This window comes from Halichondria panicea, chromosome 11 (assembly GCF_963675165.1).
Source record: "Halichondria panicea chromosome 11, odHalPani1.1, whole genome shotgun sequence".
Classification (NCBI taxonomy): domain Eukaryota; kingdom Metazoa; phylum Porifera; class Demospongiae; order Suberitida; family Halichondriidae; genus Halichondria; species Halichondria panicea.
In genome coordinates, this window is record NC_087387.1 from 631,817 (window position 1) to 655,524 (window position 23,708).

General features: G+C 38.9%; 1 protein-coding gene across 4 annotated transcripts; it reads right to left on the reverse strand.

Annotated features, from left to right (window-relative positions):
* Positions 1-5,703: 5,703 nt before the first annotated feature.
* On the reverse strand, positions 5,704-22,702 carry LOC135343836 (staphylococcal nuclease domain-containing protein 1-like). 4 transcript variants are annotated; one of them, XM_064540852.1, is made up of 11 exons: positions 22,630-22,702; positions 22,450-22,522; positions 21,671-21,841; positions 21,348-21,471; positions 21,118-21,184; positions 20,979-21,031; positions 15,776-15,830; positions 15,432-15,524; positions 13,273-13,383; positions 9,213-9,257; positions 5,704-5,904 (listed from the first exon to the last, which is right to left on the reverse strand). In XM_064540852.1, exons 4-11 carry the CDS (start codon positions 21,449-21,451, stop codon positions 5,839-5,841), a joined length of 594 nt encoding a protein of 197 aa, XP_064396922.1. In that variant the 5' UTR covers positions 21,452-21,471; positions 21,671-21,841; positions 22,450-22,522; positions 22,630-22,702; the 3' UTR covers positions 5,704-5,838. The 4 variants fall into 4 exon arrangements, with proteins under 4 accessions (XP_064396922.1, XP_064396923.1, XP_064396921.1 ...); XM_064540853.1 differs by having other exon boundaries at positions 22,664-22,682; XM_064540851.1 differs by having other exon boundaries at positions 22,604-22,679.
* Positions 22,703-23,708: the final 1,006 nt, after the last annotated feature.

Sequence of the window (23,708 nt, forward strand, 5' to 3'; positions counted from 1 at the left end):
GCATGCTCATTACCTGTCTTGGCTGCCATACAATGTGCTGTACATAGAAATGGTGAAATTGATCACTTTTAATGTTAAATATTCTAAAAAGTAAAGAGAATATAGCTCTAAAAGGTCGAGATTATATTTTCTTTGTTTCCAATTGATAAAAAAAAAAAAATAAAAAAAAATCTATGCACTGAGTAAGCATGCAGTAGTGCTGACTCAGCACAATAATGCGCATGCTCAGAACAGCTGCAGCTGGCTAGCTAGCTAGCTGTAGAGTTACTAGTGGTAGCAGAGAGGTAAGTGGTGGTCGCTTATAGAGCTGCAGAACCCTGCAATGTATACCGTACACGGCGGTAATTTCCAGTACCATCAATTTCCTGTCCGCTGTGTCTTTGTACAAAGCTCCTCAGGGCATCGTTGCTCATGTTCCAGGTGACATCACGACTGACCTGATAAGTGGTAACTGTTGTATATATCAATCAACAAATTAAACACAAAGAGGCTTGTATATTTTGTTGCCGTGGCTATGTACAAATAATTGTACATTGTAGGGTGCAGTGCAAGTTCAGGTTGACTTGAGTATAGTAGGAATGCTTACTCAGCGTATTTATTTCGTGGGGTACATTATACGTATAAAGTATCAACCACAAATTAAACCTTCAATTACTAGGCAATTTAAAAGGTGATCAATTATAGGTTCCCAGGTACTCCCTTCAAAAACAATTTCTAGGATTTCATACAATTGAGCTCTCCTTTGGGGGTGTTTATTCTTGTGCTCTCTAACATTCCAATCAGTGATTGTAGGCACTCCTTGCAATTGATTCTTGAGTGAAACAATAAAACTGTAGTTATGTGTGGAGGAATTTATATGCCCTAGCTCCATTTGCTGCATGGTACTTGGTTGCACCTGCAGAACCTTATATATATAAGTACTGTAGCCTTGCAAATACACAGACAAGTGTGTTTGCAAACCTGTCATCAATAGTGGGGGGAATGTGTGCATTATCTTCACGGGTACACACAGCTGCTGCACGTTTGTTTTTGTTTATAGGTGTGTTATCTAGGGTGTTCCTCGATGTTATGTCAGATATGTATATCATTGGTCTATTGTATCCAATCGGATTCAATTACGAGCTTGAAAGAATGCATGTACGTCGCTTAAGGGCATAATAAGTAGGAGGCTATACATGTACCAGCTGGGGGACTTTGTTCGATCGTGTATGAAATGGGGAGTAGCTATAGAGGCTGAACTATGTTGCTACGAAGCTAGATGATGGATAATGATTAAGAAACACAACAATGAGAATGCATACGAAATGTTCTTTAAGTATAATAATTATGGACATGTTAGGTGGTGATAATCGATGGTTAATCATTAAAAGTGATAAGTAGTATCCACTTGACACACATACTGTTCACGAGCACACAAGGTACCTGTATGTACGTGTTAGCATTACACAGAGCCGCGTATACATACGAGTTTAATTTATAGTTGTGCCAATAATTACGTTCGCACGGGTTTCGAGTAATTTGATATGTCAACAACAGTCATCCTGCATGTGCATGAATGGAAACACAATAGGTAGAGTGCAGTGGTGAAGCCTTAATTGTATATCCTATGGACATGGCTACCATGACGATCATCATAGAGTGGGCGTACGTACAGAATTGTAGTAACATGCATGGCTGCAGTGAAAAGGATAAGAAATGTACCACATGCAAATTATATGGATTTTATTTTGTATAGGTATAAATTGGGTTTAATGTTCTAGATATCCATGGCAACTCACGGCTGTCGGGTTGACGAGGGGTTGAATGAAAGTACAGAAAAAAATGTTTGCAAATATTGGATGTAGTACAAAGGAATTCCTCCAGCAACAGCTAAGAATTTAGAGTCTAACATTTGATCAGTGGCTTTGTGTTCCGTGACAAATTTTTATTTTTGGCACAACCTTTATAGATATGCAGTTGGTATAAGGAACTGTTGGTGTGTTCGTCGGATATCACTAGCTAGTGCGATTGAGCTACAAAAGGTAATAGTTGAACAATTTGGCAAATAACTTGTACATGTACAAGCTAGCTATACCCAATGAATGCAGAAAATGCTCATACAATTAATTGTGATTGTCTTACTTCTTATGCATGCAACTCAACCATTTGTACATGCACCTCTGAACATGTTTAGACTTAGCCTCGGTCCCAGCTGGCCGATTTCTTTTTTAAGTTGAGGCTGGGAACAAGGCTATAGAATAGACTAAATTCTCCATGCACTGTTATGTATAATAGCTACTTAACTCATTCATGCATGCATGAAATGTAGCAGCTATTATTGTTAATACATGCTAATTATTACCAAGAGTATAGTATATATACTCCTTAATATGACGTTTTGCACGAGTTTCATAAAATCATTAAACATGTACATGTACTAACAAATTGAATGAGTTGTGCCTGCACAAACGGAGATGGTCATGATTGCACAATGTGTATAATTATGCCTAGAGAAACGACACAAATAGCCTGCTGGTGATAGATAAGTAATAACAGGTTTAAAAAATTGAAAAATTAGTGTCCATATAAGGACATGACAATGTAGCGTCTCTTAGACACCAAATAAAAATGTATGTGCCATAAATAATTTAATTGTGGGAGATAGATTGGGTTCACTTTATCCGTCACAATGTATTATATATCATTTATTGTTGCCAATTACCCGTGTGCAAAGCTGGCAAGCACATTCTATATCTTTTGCGATCCACACCTTGTGAGTTTCAAGTTGCCTATCTTGACAAGTGAAAGTCACTCTTTTGAAACCAATCTCATGCCTTCGCGAGGTGCAGCAACGACAGTTAGATTTCATATAGGGTTCCTCTGCTTTTACAAGTGTCTCACTTCGACAGAAACCACCGCACATTGGAACTAGGATTTCTTTATCATTACATCCTTCATGGGACACTGTGATTTTGCCCCTCTTTTTTTTGCACCGATTTCTGTCTAAGCTTGAGGACTGGGGTGGCGTTGAGCTGGGTAGCGATGCAGCTGTTGGGTTAGACGACGAAACACTCGAGCTGGTGGTAGGTTGTTGGGTGGTTGAGCTGGGCAGCGATGCAGCTGTTGGGTTAGACGACGAAACACTCGAGCTGGCGATAGGTTGTTGGGTGGAGGAGATGGGTTCTGTTATGGAGTCAGTAGTGGTATTCTGTCCGCAGCAGTTGTTTGTGCAAATGAGCAGAAAACACAGAATTATCAAGTTTTTCAGTTTTGTCCAGGACTGACTGTGTCTACCACATGATGTGGCTTGTATATACGAGTCCATTCTCTTTCTGTTGAGTTATTCTGTAGGGAAAGAAACAAAAATGAAATACAAAACCTTTAATTACATGTCACTTAAACAATTAGGACACTTTTCTTATCAATATTTACATTTTTACTCCAAAAATAAATGTTTAAATTTTGTCAGAATCACTACAGGTTAGCAAAGATTAAAAAGATTACTGTCATCATTATTATATAACAGGTTGGTCACGTATGGTGAAAATTGCTTTGTATAGTTCAGCAAAAATGTACAGGATGCATGCAAATGCCCGGCTAGTCTAGTCTATGGTAGCATCTAATCAATACTAGTATCTATGAATACAGCAGTTCTTCCTGTATAAATATGCATGTACTTTACATTGTAGTATTTATAACTGTCTAGAAAAATAGCCCCAGGCTGTACACTGCTTGTGTCTACCATGCAGATATTACATAATGGTAGATGCATTAACTAGGTCACCTATCTCAGCAGACTACTAGGAAGTACAAATATAAACTAAATAGAATACCATTGACACTTCGTGATTATAAAAGCTATGTTATAGCTCTGAGCCTGAGGCTATATATTGAATACTTCGGAGTTTTCCGGTTTGCAGGGGCAACTTTCTCAAAACAAATTGGAGGACCAAATGTGGTGTTGGTGTCTTATGTACTTCCCTACAAGCCAACAGCTCCATGGCAGCTATAGCAACTAAAAATGGAAGTCTGCAAAAAAAAATCTCACCTTTAAATTTAGTGCCAATGAAGAAAGACTTGGTAGTTTTTGCAGAAGATGTGAGCTCTCTCAGCTTCAATTCTCTTGTTTTGTTATCTCTTGCTATAACATGAAGGCAGTAGGATTGTTGCTTTTATATGCTGCATCTAACAACAATGAACAGGAAATTGATTATGACGCGTTTTGTGTCATAATAACTTACCAACTCGCATTCTGTCATGCAGTATTTATACATGTGCACAATGCTATTGCAATGCAATGCAGAGACATGCAATCATTATTAGTTGGCTGCATGCATGCTCATGACAAAATAGCTAGAGGCCAAAAGGTCGGCACTGTGTCAACACAACTAACCTATGGGTCCATAGTTATAATCTAATAAGCCTAATTTAGTATGCAAAAGAGGGCGCCACTGAGGCGGACGATGCTGATGTTTACAAGTCAGCATACTTCTGCTGTATTATTTATAGGATATAATTATTGATTAATTATTATGTCTCATCCAAAAGCCCAATGTGTTTTAATTAATTGCACGTGCAGTTTTTTAAAGTGCAGTGGTGGTCTACATCTGCAAGTGGCACTTGCAACACACTTGTACAGCTACAAAATGCATTAGTTGACAACACCTGCAGAGAAGCTGAAATTTCGATATTAACAGGTCAGGTGGAACCGTCTCCTTGGTTACGAAGCCAAGAGACAGACTACTATATAGAGCGTATGCATGGCTTACTACAATCTATGCAATAAAGATTATCCGAAAATATCATCAGACAGGCCATGCAATTATGCAGTAAAAAGGAACCTATGTATATACACAACTCTTTTTTTGGATTTGTATGGGGGGGTGGCAAAATATTCGCAGGTGAGCAATGGTTGTGGATCTTATTTTCGTGGTTGCTGCTTCACTACAAGTAAAGGTAGGCAAGGTCGCTTCATTCGTGGGGTAAAATATTTATGGTCAGAGCTTCAGCCACGAATATTTTGCCCCCCCCCGCCCCGGAAATTACTAGCTATAAGGTATGTGTTCAACCACCTCAATAGTTACACAAACAAGCTCATATTTGTATAATTAAACCAAAGCATACCGCTGGCTCCAAATTAAACTTAACCATCCAGTCATGTACTGAGCATGACTGATGATATAAAATGCCTATATACACATATGCTTCCACAATTGAATTTGGTGTGTGAAAGTCACCAGTTATAGCCAGTACATTTCCAATTTGTGTAATACTTTTGTACGTTCACTGTTCAATTAGATACAATTAATGCCACCCACTGTTTTCCCAAGGAGAGCAAAAACAATTGCACTGTATCTAACCCAAACATGCAGTTTTCCATGTCAATAAACACTCAAGCACACACACAAAACCGAAAATCTTAAATTTAAATTGTATCTCACACTAATTATTGTTAATAGACTACATTGCTATAGCCACTTTGCCAAGCTTAATTTATTAATTAGGGCCCGTCCTTGAAAACACAATTAGTATATCCATAATAGTGCATTTGTATTAGCATGATTAGCGAGAGTACCATTGTTATAGTCTCGACAAGCCCTTACAGAACACTAAGTGGCATACATACACTTACCGAACCTTGTACTTTAACGGACATAATTATGATGACATTTTGGACGTACGTTAGATTAAATTGTAATTGTAATTGTAACATCACAATGCTATAAATTCCTGACAAAAATTTTTTGAAAATATAGAAATTCCATTCGACACACTTTTGACATAATCCCTAACTATACGAAGCTATAAATGCTATAATTATATACATATATATTTATATAGATAAAGTTACTTCTTTTTTCATTTCTTGTAGCCGAACTCTGTCGCCATGTCTGGAGTACTGTCGCCGTACACCCACATGCCCACCTACAGAAGAAGAGGGAGAGAGAAAAATGACCTCACAATGCAATTTAAACTGACTAAGCAATGAATTCCTTTCTATTATATTACCTATTAACAGTCTACATACTACATTTAAGTGGTGTACAGAAGAAGCTGCATAGTTGTTGATATGACTACAAACCCTCTAGTTCTCCTACGCCAAACCAGCCTGGGAAACACCCGTTAGATTATCACTGTGTATCAATGGATGGAGTGTGATGATGTAATACAGTGGGAAACCGATTGTTTGTATTTGTTAGGAGAGCAGGTTTCCCCTCGGAGTACACATTTTAACGTACTATAAGCGCGTGGGGTAGATACTCAATACAACTGGCTGCACGTCAAAAACAAAGCCGTAGGTAGCTCAATTAATAGTTACCACTTACTAATGATTGACTTTTAATCTAGCTAGCTTGTATATAGGTCATTCTTGCTTACAACGAAGACAGCCTAGCTCCATTTGGAATGTTCAAGCCGTGTGCGTACATGCAATACAGACACCCAGTGTACAAGTACAGACACTATAGTAAGTACTCTATACCTGACCTGTACATGTACATACTTCCACTACAGAACAGGTGGCGACAACAAGCAAGTGTTACTAATCTATTCTATGGCCGGGGAAATCTGTTCTCATTAACCCCAAACATAAACAATTGTTTCCCACTGCATTACATCATAACATAATAATTATAGTGACAGGAAAAGGAACTAGCATAGCAGAGTCCATCATGTGTAATTATGTACACACAGTTGAGCTAATTGAGGAAGCATTAGCTGAATAAGTCCACACAATATTTATATCACTTGAACAAATTAATTTCAATCAGGAAATGATCTTACTGTATGGGGCCTCGCCGACTGTGTATGTTACGTTACGTACATGTATATACAACATGCTGTAGCCCATAAACCCCCTCAATTTACAACAAAAGTATAATGTTACAAAACTAACAAACAAACATTAACCAAAATTCGCCGATATTTTGAGCGTGTATACATCCCATAACCACGGTAATTAGTACTCCCACACCCTCCGCATTTACAGCTAATTTAAGCAACAGAAGCAACAGAAAGTGCAGACTGTAGACAATCACCACATACTTGACTTTCCTAACAACAAGAAAGACGACATAATGATTACATAACCTGTAATAACATGACACGAGGCTTAATTTCAATGGTAGGTGAAGCTTAAGCTATTAATTGGACAAAATAAATCACAATTTTATTTTTAATGTCAGAGATTATAATTATGATCACATTATAATTATTATTATCATGATTATAGAAACACGAAAATGTGACTAGAAGCCTATCCATAGAGAAGCTCTTACTTGCACTTTATTTATCATTGAGCAGTTGTATCAGTCTACACGCACACACACGCTACCGTATACCTCGCTTGCGCATGTAGAGGCTTAATGAAAACTTACAAAGCTCAAGGTTATGTAACTTTCTTTTAATGTTACATGAACACAGAGTATAGAAACTTGACGCTAACTTTAATAATATTATTACTAAATGCCACAGACATACACAGGCACACATTATTAGGAATTTGATCCCAGGGTTGCCATGGCAATTTACAATGCTGCTCACACACTCCAGATTCTGGCAGTTATGCAACATTTTGTAAGTAATATAGTATATAGTATACACAAAAAAGCTAACTTCTTGACGGCTATGGTTGGTAGAAATATTTATAGAGATAGTTGTTGAACCACATTCTAGCAATCCTAAGGGATACTTTTATTATAACAATAATAAATAAGAGAGTTAGTTACATGTACAACAGAAAACCAATGTCTTTCTGGTGTGTATTAAATTATGCTCCGAAAGAACAGTAAAATGATCAATTCTTATTGTACAGGAAGGCAAAACCCTATCGCACTTAAAGAGCAGATGCCTGTCGCCACTTACCTGCATACAGTCCATATTTAGGATTACATAATCACGACAACTCCATATATCGCTTGCAGAGGAACTTAAAGAGCAGAGCAGAGCAGACAGGCGCCTGTTGCCACTTACCCATGAATGCTACCAGCCCTTAAATGTAAAATATGAAAGAGGTGCGTGACAGTGCTTAGAGCAATTAATTGGCATCACAAAGCCAACCCTTACAATCGCAGACAGAGGAAAATTACAAAGCCTATCTTTAAATGGATGTGAACACACAAGAAACGATCAGGGTCAAAGTAACAAACTGAGAGCTATCCACGAAAACTATAAGGCATATATACAGAAAGAATGGTATACATAACAATTTCACGGTGACTGACTAGTACAAAACAAGTGCCTTCTTAAGGGAAAAGAAATAAAAGTCTTAGACAGACTAGAGATGTACTAGCTTTGAATAGCCATTAGATAAGTGCAGGAAGAAGAGACACTAAAGCCACACATACAGCTAAAATACTGAATTCAGTGGAACTCCTTCTTTGGGATTATTTTCAAAACACGCTAGGGTCATACACTTGGCGTCAAAGTTCTTGCCATTCGTTGGTCTCCAAATTTAGAATACAAAGAAAAGTTCAGCATACCTTTGAAATGTCCTAACTAAAAGTGCTACAGTCGGCAAATATTGCAGTTAAAGAGACGCAACTATGATGCGATTATTCATTCTCTTGAGTAAATGAATTTTAGACCCTTCCTTAATTATAGGCGAGGGGGGGGCTAAAGACAGGAGAACAAAATTATAACTACATGAGTGTATAATAGTTTCACTGCACACCTAGATGCATGACTTTAAGGAACCGTTTGAATCCAAAACAGAAGACTTGTTGACTGACTTCAAAGCACTGGCTCTTACATAAATATCCTCTTAGAACTGAATCTGAAGTCCCTTTAAAGGCAGTTGATTGGGAAACACATAGCGGACATAATTACAATAATATAGTAGCTACCAAATAGCTATCGGGTAAACAGCCTACTAATGGGACAGACTGTAACACACGCGTTCCTATTAAGATGAAATAAACAAACCACCTCATACCCACGGCCTGGCTTCCACCCACTCACTCCGTGTACAAGGTGTGACCTCAAGCCCATACCACACGAATAGAGCACTTTTGTAGCTTCCGGACATAATTATTGTCGTTATAGTAAACACGGAGAGCTGGCGATGGTATCATGTTACGGGTCAGCTGAAGGGTGCGTACAACGGAAGCCCTAGGCAACGACTACACACCAAGGCTGAGAATTTTAATTACTTAAAGTCGAGGAATTTAAGAGTCAAAAAATGGAAAATCTAATTATACCAATATACCTAGAAATATCAAAACGTACAAGCTTACCCTATTTTTCCTTGCTTCCACTTCGGCACTGCAGTACTCCCCCACCTGAAATATGAGAGAGAGATAAAATAAGTCGAAAAAAAAAATAATAGTAACTACAAGGGCACTTCCAAACCAAATGTGTGCCGTCATGTACTATACTGTCATGTGTTGGCATTACATAAAGTCTGTATAGATCTACTCTAATAAAAGTACCGACAGGACTAACACAGTACCGTATAGAGGGTAATTTTCGTGGGGCAAAATATTCGTGGTTTTTGTGGTTGAAGGTCTGACCACGAATATTTTACCCACAAATGAAGTAACCTTGCCCACCAGTGCAGTGCAAGCAGCAACCACTATCCACGAAATGACTAAATACTGCTCAACCACGAATATTTTGTCCCCCAAAAATTACCCGCTATACGGTATACTGTACGTGCGTTTTCTCTAATGTGTGTGTGTGTGTGTTAGGATCGACCACACACAGTACACACCACAGCAGAAATGTGTGTATAAGGTATACTGGTGTTGATAAACGAATACTAGTAGCCAGTAATTTAATTACGCTGGGTTCACCGGAGGTCGGAAGCACTTAAATGGGGTACAAACACTCCGTGTGTTTATAAACAATACACACAGGGGTAAGGGGGATGAGAGTATTGATAGTTGATAGCATCGTGTGCGGTATTTTAATTAGGTGAAAGTTGACCGTAATAGAAGTCTCAAAACACAGCAAACTGCCAACATTAGATCAATATGTACACTAACAATTAAACCACAAGCATAATAAATAAATTCTATTTTTAGTAAATAAATAAATAATAATATTACGTACGTAATACTCTGCCTATACCCACCCCCACCCCCCACCCCTCACCCCTCACCCCTCCTTACTATAACACAAGGACTCAGAAAGTAAGTATGCTGGTACACTTAAAACAAGCATAATAAAAATAACCCTATAGCGGGTAATTTTCGCGGGGGAAAAAATTGGAAAACGATAATTTGCGTGAGTATAAATTTCGTTTAAATTCATTGCATGTACTGCATTGCATGTGTTACGGTGAGCCACGCCTACGTTTCTGTGGGGAAAATGTTCGTATAGGTCAGCTTGCCCACGAAAATAAAGAATATTTTACCACATGAAAATTACCCGTTACACAGTAATACGTACACACACAAATTTCAAAGTATTTAGAAGTACAAAATAATTCTAACAGTGAAAATGAATAAGTATTCTAACTTGCAATTGCATAATTACGAAGCAACAAGATTGAAAATCAAAGCTACATTTTAGCTACTTAGGATGCTAAAAAGGAGAAAAAATTTTTCTTGTGCATATGACAGTATTCTAATTATGCATACACAGCCAACAAAGCGCACTTTTGTAGCCAAGGAGACAAAAAAATTAATTCGGGCATGCAAATGTATGGGCATATACAGTAAGGAAAGGTAAATTGTTTTGACGAACGAGATCAAGTACCACTCTCATAGCCGTGGCAACGGCACGTAGCTGGAAAATAGATGCCATTTGTAAAATAATAATTATGAATAAGTATAAACATACGTTAGCTTTGATGATTACGCCATTAGTCTGGGAATGTTGTCGTGGGTTACGGCATGTATCCATCCCTTTCTACAACAGCTTTAGCTACCACAAAACGGGATACACGCATGAGCATAAGTAATGGTGTACGCACGTACAGATCTACACGTCTTGATAAGACGTACTTATAAAAATTATGGAGACCTGTATGTATACAATTAGAGGGAAATACGTTTCCCGGCAACATAATATGTGACAATCTCACATTTCACTTTCGTTAACACACGTACGCATGCACGCACGCACACACCGAATGCATGGGCATGTACAGCAGGGAAAGGTAAATTGTTTTGACGAACGAGATCAAGCACCACTCTCATAGCCGTGGCAACGGCACGTAGCTGGAAAATAGATGCCATTTGTAAAATAATAATTATGAATAAGTATAAACATACGTTAGCTTTGATGATTACGCCATTAGTCTGGGAATGTTGTCGTGGGTTACGGCATGTATCCATCCTTTCTACAACAGCTTTAGCTACCACACAGCGGGATACACGCATGAGCATAAGTAATAGTGTACGCACGTACAGATCTACATGTCTTGATAAGATTGTATGTATAAAAATTATGGAGACCTGTATGTATACAATTAGAGGGAAATACATTTCCCGGCAACATAATATGTGACGATCTCACATTTCACTTTAGTTACACACACACACACAGCCACAGGCAGTCGGCTCTATACTGTATCCCTAGGCCTCGAGGCACAATCAAGCATTACGTAAGGAATGACAAATGTACACTTTTAGAAGTTGCATGCACTAAAAACGCACATATTATACACACGACAACACAGTAATTATAACTCAGATGTTGAAATGTCCGTTGCGAAGCATTAAAAACAATATGTTCCGAAATGAGAACTATACATAACTACATATACCATATACGTGTAAGTATGAAATCTAAAACATGCAGGCTACATGATGACATTACCCTTAATTAGTTTCAATCACGATTGGTTCGAGTCTTGTCGTTGAATTGGGACATCGCCCTAAGGCAACATGACCTCACCATCCAATTACTCAGCAGTCTGGCTGGTTTCAACAAAATAACACAAACAGCACATTACCAATGACCATGTTTGGTGCTCTACAATTAAAAAACGAGCATTTTGAAAATTGTTTGCAGGCAATTATCTTAAACACAGTATCCTTGGGAACTCATTATCTTACTAATTCAAATCGGTTGCCGGCTGGCTATCGCACTAGTTTTGGTGTACATACTAATTAATTTCCAGCGTGCCGAATAACGTACTTGCCAATTTTACGTGGGAATGGAAGCTGGAGCAATTAACAGAGCTAGATGACATCCCAGTAATTAACTAAAGCACGTATGTTGATTGATTATTTGTGGAGAGCTTTGACATTCCAACCACGCTCCAATGACCTCTATACAGCTAATACCGTATAGTGGGTATAATTATGTCAAGGGAATAAATGTTCGTGGTTTTCGTGGATTGTACCGTAAACATTTATAACTGTGAACTTATTATCACATGCATGCTGCAAAAAGGCGCTATTCCACGAAAATGAAATCCAAGAAAACCTTTCTAAAGGTATTTCCGCGAAAGTTTATACCCACTATACAGTATATGAAACAGGAATAGCAGGTATAATTGGTATCAACTTTCGCAGAAAGCACTGTTAGAAAGGTTTTCACGGATTTAATTTTCGTGGAGCAACCTTTTTGCAGCATGCATGTGATATTACATTAAATTCGGAGGTTTAAAATGTTTGCTACCCGATGGAACATTTACATACCCTCGAAATATACCCGCTATACGGTACTCTTAATATTAATTAAATTACTCCAAAATCGTACACATTCCATAGTATAAACTTCCGTGGAGGAAATCTTTCAAACAAACAACGCTTAGGAATTACCCGAAACCTCGACTGAAAGAGCATCGCAGACTACAAAACAATTATGTAATAATGGAGCGTAAACAAAAGAGACATTGCAATAAAGAAGTTCGAACAATGCGTGCCAATTTAGGACTTGTTGTCGTTCGATTAAATACGATCAAATGACAACATTCCATAAAGAGGCTGTAGAAATAATAGGCGGAGACAGCTACAGGTATTACAGAGAACTAACAGTTGCACCGCTTTTGGGACAAAGAACAAAAACAAATCAGCAGCAATTAGCGTGATGAATGACATCAGCAACTTGACTCGATACGACCAATTAAAATTCTTTTGGAGAGCATGATTATTACCGGCTGTTACAATAATCGAAAACACAGAAATGTGATCAACATGCCTATACCAATAATCTACAAACATATTATTTTCAGCGAAACTTAAGAATATAATAGACATATACCAGTCGTATATTTTCAACGAAATTTTACACACAAAAACGTAGGCGTGGTTTACCGGAACGCATGCAATGCAGTGCAGGTAATGAAACAAACAAATTTTTTACCCAACGAAAATTACTCGCTATAGGGTATTCACTTACAAGTTTCGATAGCCTTCGATCTTTACGTTTGTCGAGTCTGGCCAAACCTTCTGCTATCATCTTCCGAGCGATATCCGTCTTATCTTCGCTGTTGAGGAGGGAAACGTAGCTCTGTGGGGGGTGGTGTGTGTGTGGGAGGTAAGTGTATCTGAATATATAATCTAGTGTAAGTAGCTACAAAATTAGTTCTCCAGTTGCACATACTTAGAAAACTATTCTGTAATGATTATAGTACACTGTAGCTAGATACAACAACAACAGTTATTATGCAAACATCCTTCCTAGCCAGCCGCTCATGCAATTCCTGGGACGCATGTACATACAACACACACATGTGACCGTGGTGACACCAAGAATGCCCTGTGTTGGCCTGTGTTTCACCACCTGAGGGCTAAACTGTGACCGTGGTGACACCAAGAATGCCCTGTGTTTGGCCCTGTGTTTCACCACCTGAGGGCTAAACTATGTACACACACACACACACACACATGCCAGGACACACGCACACACACCTGTGCTAAGCCACAGACTTATGTCACATTACATAACACTGCACACACACTGAAGAGCTACAGCCTGGCCAGCACACATCCCATGAATTTGAGGTGGACTTGAGAGCTAGCTTGCAGTCCGTTTGTTGGCACAATAGAAGCTCTACTAAACACAAACAGACTGATTATAGGTGATTACCTAACCTTGCACTTTTATAGATGCACACACTAGATGTACAGTGCCGCTCTACATTTTCAAAACATTATCATCAACAATCTAATCACGAACAAGATCAACGTACTTGACACACACACAGGATTATGCAGAATTGTATGATTGAGATGTTGACACATAATTATTATGAATGCATATTATACAGCTATTCTGGAACTAAAGCTAATTCTTTTCAATTGAGGACTTCGCTAGCATATCCAAATATGCTCAAAACCAACTTAAATTGTTGGCACTTGAGGCCAGAAGCACTCTTTATTTACATACTCGCCATTACAGATAATAGAGATGGTTAGGGCACGCAACGCTTGAGTAGATACTTCTCTTTAATGTGGTCGAAAACATTAGAATTACGTAACAGAAACACTTGACATTTGTAGTACACGTTGCATACCTCTTTGTTAGTGATAACAGAAAGTAAATATTAATTTTGACTAAACCTCATATCCAGTAGACATAATTACAGCCCATGGTTCTTCTTTACAACAAAAAGCTGACATGCAACATAGTATGTTTAATATTATACAAGCCATTGACATTGCATTAGCTCGGAAAGTTTATATATCAACAGTTTAACCTCCTAGACACAGCAGGATATGCAATAAACAGCAGGACCGTGTGACCAGACATAATATAGCGGGTAACTTCAGGAGGGGGGGCAAAATATTCGTGGTTTTCGTGGTTGAATGATCACTGAGCACGAATATTTTACTCAGCAACCTTGACTACCTTTAACTGACTAAGCAACGAATATTTTTCTTCACGCTATACAATATCTTCCAGGGGGGTGTGGCTATGGATCAATACAAACTACTAAGACACTCGCTTAAAATTTTGTATACGGCCTTAGAAACTGTGTCTATTCTCTATTTAAGCGAACACACACAACACACACAAAAAATATATAAATATTCCGTACGAAATTACGAACGTTGATTTCGCCTCTTAACAATTATAGAAGTGCATTAACTAAGCAAGCCTGACAACACAATGTGCACGTCATACGAAGTAATGTTGAATTCCAATTACTTAAACTACCGTTTATGGCAACCCCTGAATGTAGAAAACCTTGTTATCGCCTATAATTTCCGCTAACTGGATAAAGTTTGGGCATGTTTTTTATGCCTCAGGCAATTAACAATTTAACCAACCTAGGAACGTGGATACACCTTTGTCATATAAGCTCATCCTGTGCACACATGCTGGTTATGTAACGAGCCTTAGTAACTGCATGCAGTTGCAATTAAACGGCTTTTTTAGCGTACATAGATATGTAGTAAGTCAGTTAGGTTGCTAGCTACTACCATAGATTAAAGGAAGACGTTTCTTTCATCTGTGCCGCACACACACTAATTATCTTCCAAGAAGCTACATGTACATGCCGTTACCACGGCAGCGCACAAGCACTATTACCATGGCAACAGGAGCACGCTCACCTGCCCAGTGATCCTATACTCAGCATTGAGGAGCAGTGTCTTGCCAGTCACTTCCTGACAGAAGAGAGTGAACGCATCCTTGAGCCAATCCTCCTACAAAATAGATCCATGCAATTAATGATAAAAATATACAAGATACATTTTAATTAAATGCTTATAATTATCAGGAGTACATTATAATAATTTATACTAATTGTACTTATAATGAATGACACGTCTGTACAAGCATGGTTGTGTTTTTAACTCTGCTCTGTGCAAAATAATTATAATTATACTTTCTCGTTTAACCCTTTTGCATTTGATTACTGTAAATCAACGACAATAGTTTATGTCATGTGACTTACATCATCAGGAGGAATGATACAGGCTAGGAAGTATTCCTGAGCTTGAGGGGGTTGGCTGTGTGTGTGTGTGTGTGTGTGTGTGTGTGTGTGTGTGTGTGTGTGCGTGTGTGTGTGTGTGTGGGTGGGTGTGCGCGCAACGAGAATTCCTAAACAACCCACTTCAATGAACACTGGACAAACAAAGAGTAACAACATCCCAGCTAGCAATCACTTATAGTTAGTATCAGTTACCACACATTAAACATTCACCTGGATACAAGAGAGTCCCACTAGTTATTAAGGACGAAATTAAAGCCTAATCAAATCAACGTGAGGCTAATTTTAGATCACACACGTTTTACTAAGTTTAACCAAAATAAACACAACACAATCGTAATAATGACCATTTTTTCACACCATGGTACTACAAACAACTACATGTACGTCACTGATTGATCAAGTATTTAGTTGATGAGGTCAAACTATAGTCATAGCTGGTCATAGTGACACACTTCCTCTACATTTCTTCAAAGTTTAATTGTCAGCAATTTATTAATTATAAGCATGGACCTATCTGTCGTACATTCACTCAAAATCCAACATATGCACAGATCGATTGATCATTAATGTGGTTTGATTCGATTAGAGGTTTCAAGATCCTGCTCTGAGGCTTGAGGCATACGACAAATTAAAGACACAAAAGTGCAAGCTAAGCCACAAATTTCCATGGAAGAACTGACTCCATTTCCTCTAACCTCGCCATTCTTTCGCTATATAGTGTACAAGTGCTTATGGCGTGCCGGCAATCGTCTCGGTATTCTATATATTTATTATCGAATTAAACCCGACGGACGAATATTTGACGAATGTGTAAATACGCCTTCTTTTGCAACCCATGTGTTCAAGTTAGCGAATGAAAACAGACAAACGCACAACAGGTGTCGATGCATGGATCGAGTTTATTATTGCATCAGTACAACAATAATAGTCCCTCCATCACATGACCGTAACAATACGGGTTCCGACATCGACGAAAACAACAAACAAGACATGAGATCATCGGTCATCACACGCACGCCCTGGGGTAATCTGATAAGACACTTCGATATCGAAATTCATCCAAATACGGTAAGATTAAACACAGACAATGAATGCTACGCCCATGCACACGGCGTGCTTCTTTGCGGGGTGAGGAGAAACCTTTAATACATTATACAAAACAATTAATACCGTGTGAGTGATATCACTTACGTAATTATGTATTATGACTATATGGTCAACCATCATAATTTTTTTTATTGTTTACAAAATTCAAAAGATCAAGGCCCTTTTTAATGAGTATGCACACACACGCGTGCAACCACGTCCATCTAGTAACTTGCATCTCCAGCGGTATGACCAATGATCTATATAATTATGTCTTTTTTCTCAATCTTCTCAGAGCAGCAACAGTATATGGATTAGTACTAGACCAACGACCAACGACATAATTCTGGGTCAAATGTATATCACATCAATACTTGTAGCTGTAGCTAGCATCATAATTATTTCCATAATTAGGTGAGGAGGAAGCTATTAATAATAGTTTAGGCCATCAAAGATGTGGCTATAATTACAAATTCGTTGAGGGGTTGTTTTGCATCACTTAAGTTGTCATTTGGGATACCAACTACTTGGCCTCTCTTGTGTAATACGTTTGCCAATGTTCAGCTGTTAAGAGGGGCCAGTTTCACACGCTGTATACTACTATAAGTATTCTATATGCAGATATTAGAGATACTATAGATACCACTTCAATGTGTTTAGCAGGAAACTACAGTCATGAGCTATAGTACTATAGATTGCTCTGGGCTACGAACTACAACATAGCTAAGATACTCATGCATGCATGTAATAATAATAATAATTATAGCCAACTGCTGGTAAGTGTACACAGTTTTGGCTTAGTTCAGTATTCTAGTGTCCCCAGCTCTCTGTTTGGGACACTATAACACGTAGGTACATCACATGCACATGTTCTAACTATAACTATGCTACATGTATAATTATAGTACAACATGCACGGCAGAGAAAAAGAGAAAATAATCGTGAGTTTTAATATAAACTTTTAATTAGTTCTAATTCGCCTCGCTGCTTATATGGAGCTTACAAAGAGTGTTCTTAATGTTAGAAAATGAAATATTGACAAACCAGCAATTAGATGTAATGGGAGCTGTAGCTAGAGAGTCTAGAGTTCGTGAACTTTGCTAGAGTCTATAGAGACGATCACCATTAACTGCCATAAAATATAATCGGCCCTCGTGAATTAAGCCATAAAATATAATAGCACACTCCAACTCACGCAGCTGTACATATAATAAATTACATAACATGTAAACAAAGTAGTCGTTTTGGTTTTGTAGGTTATTAGTTTAGCTCACCATATCACTAGTCTTATTCAATAACGACAGCCCACAGCAGCTGCACGAGGTACAGCTGCAACATGACGAAACGCTGGGCTGGGGCTTTTTTCTCACGAAAACCAACGTCAATATGGGCGTAATGGATATTATGTCGTTGCTATAGAAACAGGTCTACAGTTGGTATAATGTTGTATGTGAAAATGCAAGTAACTTAATTAGCGTATCTGGGTGTTGCACTGTATCGAGTAACCATGACGATCTTCTCGGCAAAAAAACAACCTGTAATAATAATCGAGCTGCCAAAGAGTTAAATTGGTCCGACTGGTTAGCATTCAAGACATTAATTTTCCTCTCATTGCAGTCGCCATAGCAAAGTAACAAGCCAACAAAAATTAGTTGTGTCTGACAGATGCAATATGCACTTTGTTGCATAAAACACATTACACTTGTAGAACTAGCTATTGAGTCTCTTTCTCTCGAAAAACAACAACAACGGGCATTCATTTACAAGGCCCAGGCTGGTCGTGTAAGAGGGCAACGACACACTCAAAAAGCACGTGCATGTACAGTACATGATTATATACATATACCGTATGTATATCTTCTGACACTTCTAATTAGCCCGGACACTTTTCTAATTTTCGTTCTAATACAGCAATTTTACATTTGTTCTAAATATCCGGGGACAATAGGGAGACATTCCAAGCAACGTAGCTTTATAGCCAGCAAGATAGATAGCTTTGAAGATTAGCTAGTTTTAGATAGCTAGTGCCTTCCATTAAACATAGCTACCTAGCATGCTTGTTCTAATTATTCCGGACACTTCGCGTGCTCTAATAAATAAAGATCTATTTTAATTATACTCGGAGAAATTCTAAAATAAATATGTCTGATAAAATAATTAGAACAGATACGGTACAATTACAACACAGGGAGGAGGGTACGTAAAAGAAAAAACACAACTACAGCAGATTACCAGATACCAAGTAATTCAAAAACAGTTGGTTGTCCTAGGACATAATTTATTGCATTGCTATAGCTATTCGAGAGTGCTCAGCCATAAATTTTATTGAAAGAGACCCCCCCTTTCAACAATTAATTTGTCGATATAATAAAAAATATTATCCCGTATAATTATGACATGTGACTGGCTTGTTGTGTACATAACAACAATATTGCACTTTGTAATTCTCTGTTTAGTGCACTGGAACAAACGAAATGCCTGTGGCATCTTTAAAGGTCGCAAATTCAGTTTTCAAATTATGCAATGTTGCCTCAGGGCCGGGTATACATGTACAGTGCCAAATGATTGACCACACACAAAGTGAAGGAATTTCTCTAATGGGGTCAGTTTGTTTGTTTGCAACACGATTATTGTCTACAGTGGTTAATAAACAACACGCTTGACTCATTCTATTTATGGAAGACATACGTACACACACGCACAGAAGAGTGCCATTAGAACGGTAAGATGATTTCGGAGAAAAAAATGAACGGCAGCCTAAAAAAAATAAAGCTGCCAAAATGGTCCCATTCTTACGGAAACCTAGGTCACATAGTTGCTAGTAGAATACACCTTGCAATAACATCATTTCCATGGCAATGCTTTGGTATGTGACGTGCGGCCAGGAACATAGGTACCAGTTTTGTAGGTATAACCATAAACACAGTTTTGGCTGCCAGATAATGAGCGTAGTAAGAGTAAAAACAGAGTATGGAATGTATAGGCTTGTTTCTAGTCATTATGGTTACACACATGGATGTTGGGGTCAACGTGTGTAGGCGTGTGATAGTGACCTGTACACATTATGCGGCTACTTCAAAGGCCCTTATCTCATCAGTGGGGGCGTGTGGAGACAAGCAGGCCGTGTGCTGACCGCCTCAGGGCAACCACTAGATATCTAGATACATGTATAAAGTCCCCCCAGCTATAAGCTACAGTATTACTAGAATGCTTTTTGCTGGTGAAAAACCTTTGCGAATGAGCCAAATCAGTAGAAAAACTGACCTTTTGCAATCTAACAACTTGCGTTCTGGCAAGGATCGTGTGTAATTACCAGTACTAGTTTAGGTTTGCGATTTTATTGTTGCGAATTGATCAACGCTCACAAAGTTTGCACATTTTTGATACTCGCAAAACTTTCTAGTAATAGAAAACAAATAAAACATCGAAATTCTTTCGCTACAACATATACACATACTTCCTGGTATCACTTTAATGAAATAATTCGATTTATGGACTTTTGAAACGCTTCAAAGTTTGAAGTTAATTGTTATAATGCCTTTAGGCGACACTGAATGTGAACTGTGGCACGTACTTGTATGTATTCAAATATCTGCATACTGTAAGCTTTAATTTGGACATATATAATTGCCTGCATGCCCTCAGTGACATCATTAATTTTGTGGACTGATGTGCTTCAAGGGTTGCCAAATAAGGGCAAACTAATTGAGGTGTTAGGGTAACTACATGATTGGATTTCAGACAGTGCCTGGTCCGGACCATTGCTTCACATCAGAACCAGAACTATCATTACACGACTGTACATGTACACTCGTGAGAAAAACACAAGTCTGCGCAAATAAATATTGCAAGATCCACTTTATTTAGCCAATTCCTACCCAAAACACGTTTGAAGTTGGTCTAACGCATTACCGGCTTTGTACGTTGCAAGGCAACTGATGCTATCAAAACATAAGCACGCACACGTACTTCACCATGGTAACCGTTACGTCCCATCTCTACAGCAAAGCTATAGGCGTATATATAATTATAACGGACACGTACAGACATCACATGACAATCACATGACCTGACTCACTTTTGATAACCTGCTGGTAAAGCTGAGAGGCTTGACAGTGGAACAACTTGTTTCTGCATGCAAAAAGAAAAAATTATAACACGGCACACATAATGGGTAAAGATCATTAACCACACACATGAAAAATCCAACTACTCACATTCCCGTAATCCATGTAGAGAACGTGAGCTTTCTTTCCTTCGATTCTCTCCACTTTTGCCCGATACCTGAAGTGGGAGGAGTCTGTTTATTCATGCACGACCAACTATTGTTATAGCTCTATAGAAAATGTCTCCCAAATTCTCTACAAATATCAGTGCTGCAATGAAATACAGTGCTAAAGTAGAAATTATAGGCTCAGGTTATACGTACAGACACTGATTTTCTTACCATAGTCCGTCTGTGAACTTTAGCACGCAGAGCGCCCCCCTTGTAGCGTTGAAGGAACCAGCGAGGGGGGGATTGGCCGAGAGGTCATTTCTCAGTTGCTCCATGAGAGTGGTGAACTGAACACCTGGCAAGCACGGGGATAAAGATGGTCTCTTATGCTTACTTACTATTCAGGCTCAAACATAAGGCTAGAAAAGAACGTTATCCACAAGTTGTCCTTTCTTCACAAACCACCACCCACACACCCACCCACACATACACCCCTCACACCCACCCACATATATACACATACACCCCCTCACATTCACTCCACACACACCCACCTTGGTCGACAAGTTGTGCCCAAAAGTTGTTTGGGCTAACCACTTCAGTGACAACAATCTTCTTATGATTGACCTTTCTCGACTCTCGGGCGGAGCACTATCCTCCCCCGGGGTCACAGCAGCCACCTCTCCCTCCTCCGCCACCTCGTCAGCAGCTGGCTCCACATAGTCCTAGTAGAGTAATTCGTGGATACAATGAAACAGTAAAGTGGACCGGAAACATATAATGTGTACAGTAAAACAATTAATGCGTGTAATAACAGAGAGGCTTCACTGTATGTAGATTGTAAGCAAAACTTATGTAGCTAGCTACCGCATTACTAGAATGTTTTGCAAGCATCAAATATATGCAAACTTTGATCAATTTGCAAAAATTAATCACAAAACCTAAACAATTACACACGATCCTTGCCAGAACGCAATAGTTAGATCGCAAAGGGTTGGTTTTTCTGCTGATTTGGCTCATTCGCAAAGGCAAAATATTTTAGTAGCAAAATATTTTAGTAGTACGGCAGTACAACCCGTCAAACTAGTACTGACTACTACTACAATTCTCAGCCATAATGGAGCATTGCACAACGACTAGTAATACATGTACATCAACACAGTGCGGATGAGCACAGCTTTAATTTCGTAATTTTTTGAAAGCTTAGAGACAGGCTTTTCAGATGCTGTCTTAAAAACAAATAAAAATGGCAGGGGAACCCGTCACCCAGCGTTAAATGAAGCATATTTGAATGGCCAATAACTGTGCATGTGCTGTACATGTACTCACTCACCAGCCATAATGAAGTTGATGAGGCAGGTGTCCTTGGAAAGGTAGAGCTTGGCTCTGGACCCTGAGGCTACAAACTACAGGGGCCAGGAGTTAGAATACAGTTGTGATTTTTACAATGATGGCTCTAAGTTAAACAGAGGATAAGTACTACCCACCCCCCACGCTTTCACTCTTCACACACCTCCACGAGGGCCACTGTACGACCAACTACTCACCCCCCACACCTCCACGAGGGCCACTGTACGACCAACTACCCACCCCCCACACAGCCCCACTCTCTTCACACACCCCACACTTCTATGGTTGGAGGAGTAGTCTTGACCATAGATTGAAAAGGAAGGGGATTGGAAACGAAAATGTTTGCGTGAAACATTCCGCGTTATAGGGCGTGGCTAAAACTACAAAGGGGACTATTTTATAGTCAGCACGCTCATTACCTATCTTGGCTGCCATACAATGTGCTGTACATAGAAATGGTGAAATTGATCACTTTTAATGTTGAATATTTATGCCTCGGTGCGCATGCGCAAGCGAGGTATACGGTAGTGTGTTTGTGTGTCTGTGTGTGTGTGTGTGTCTGTGTAGACTGCTACAGCTGCTCAAGGATGAATCAAGTGCAAGTAAGAGTTTCTATAGGCTTCTAGTCATGTTTACTTGGATTTTAATTCGTGGATTTGCAAAATAATGCTTCGTTCTCGAGTTATGCCTAGTTTTGCTTACTTGGAATGCCATTGCAGCCTTTTCAGAAGAGCACGTAGCCAAACTTGTTTACCGAGTGTTACTACTCTACTTAGTAGTTAGCTCTGTACTAGAACGCTAGCTAGAGCTGCAAGGCTCTGTTGATGGCAGCCATTAATTTTAGACTTGAACTTTTGGCATCGATCGTTTTTAACAACAACCATGGTCGATCATTACCCACTCTTTTGAGTTTGCATGCAGCAAAAGTAAAAATGTTCATCAGTATAAAAGCTATTAGTAGCTTCATGTTATGTAGCTTTGCATCTCCACCGAGGCATCAGCACCTGCGGTGCTTTCATCTAAAAAGTAAAGAGAATATAGCTCTAAAAGGTCGAGATTATATTTTCTTTGTTTCCAATTGATACCTACTATCAGGGGGCATGTAATGGGGGTAGCTCTGAGATGTATGCAATAAGTTTCCCGGGCTTTTGCGGGAGTTATGAGGAGATACACGGATACTCTATCTATGCAGCACTGAGTAAGCATGCAGTAGTGCTGACTCAGCACAATAATGCGCATGCT

What these genes read in the sequence shown, in the direction of transcription:
- LOC135343836 (XM_064540852.1), bottom strand. Translation starts at nt 21,451, where the DNA reads ATGGAGCAACTGAGAAATGACCTCTCGGCCAATCCCCCCCTCGCTGGT. An exon ending in AAGTTCACAGACGGACTATG is followed by an intron (nt 21,185 to 21,347) that starts GTAAGAAAATCA and finishes CTCCCACTTCAG; the next exon opens with GTATCGGGCAAAAGTGGAGA. An exon ending in TCTACATGGATTACGGGAAT is followed by an intron (nt 21,032 to 21,117) that starts GTGAGTAGTTGG and finishes TTTTGCATGCAG; the next exon opens with AAACAAGTTGTTCCACTGTC.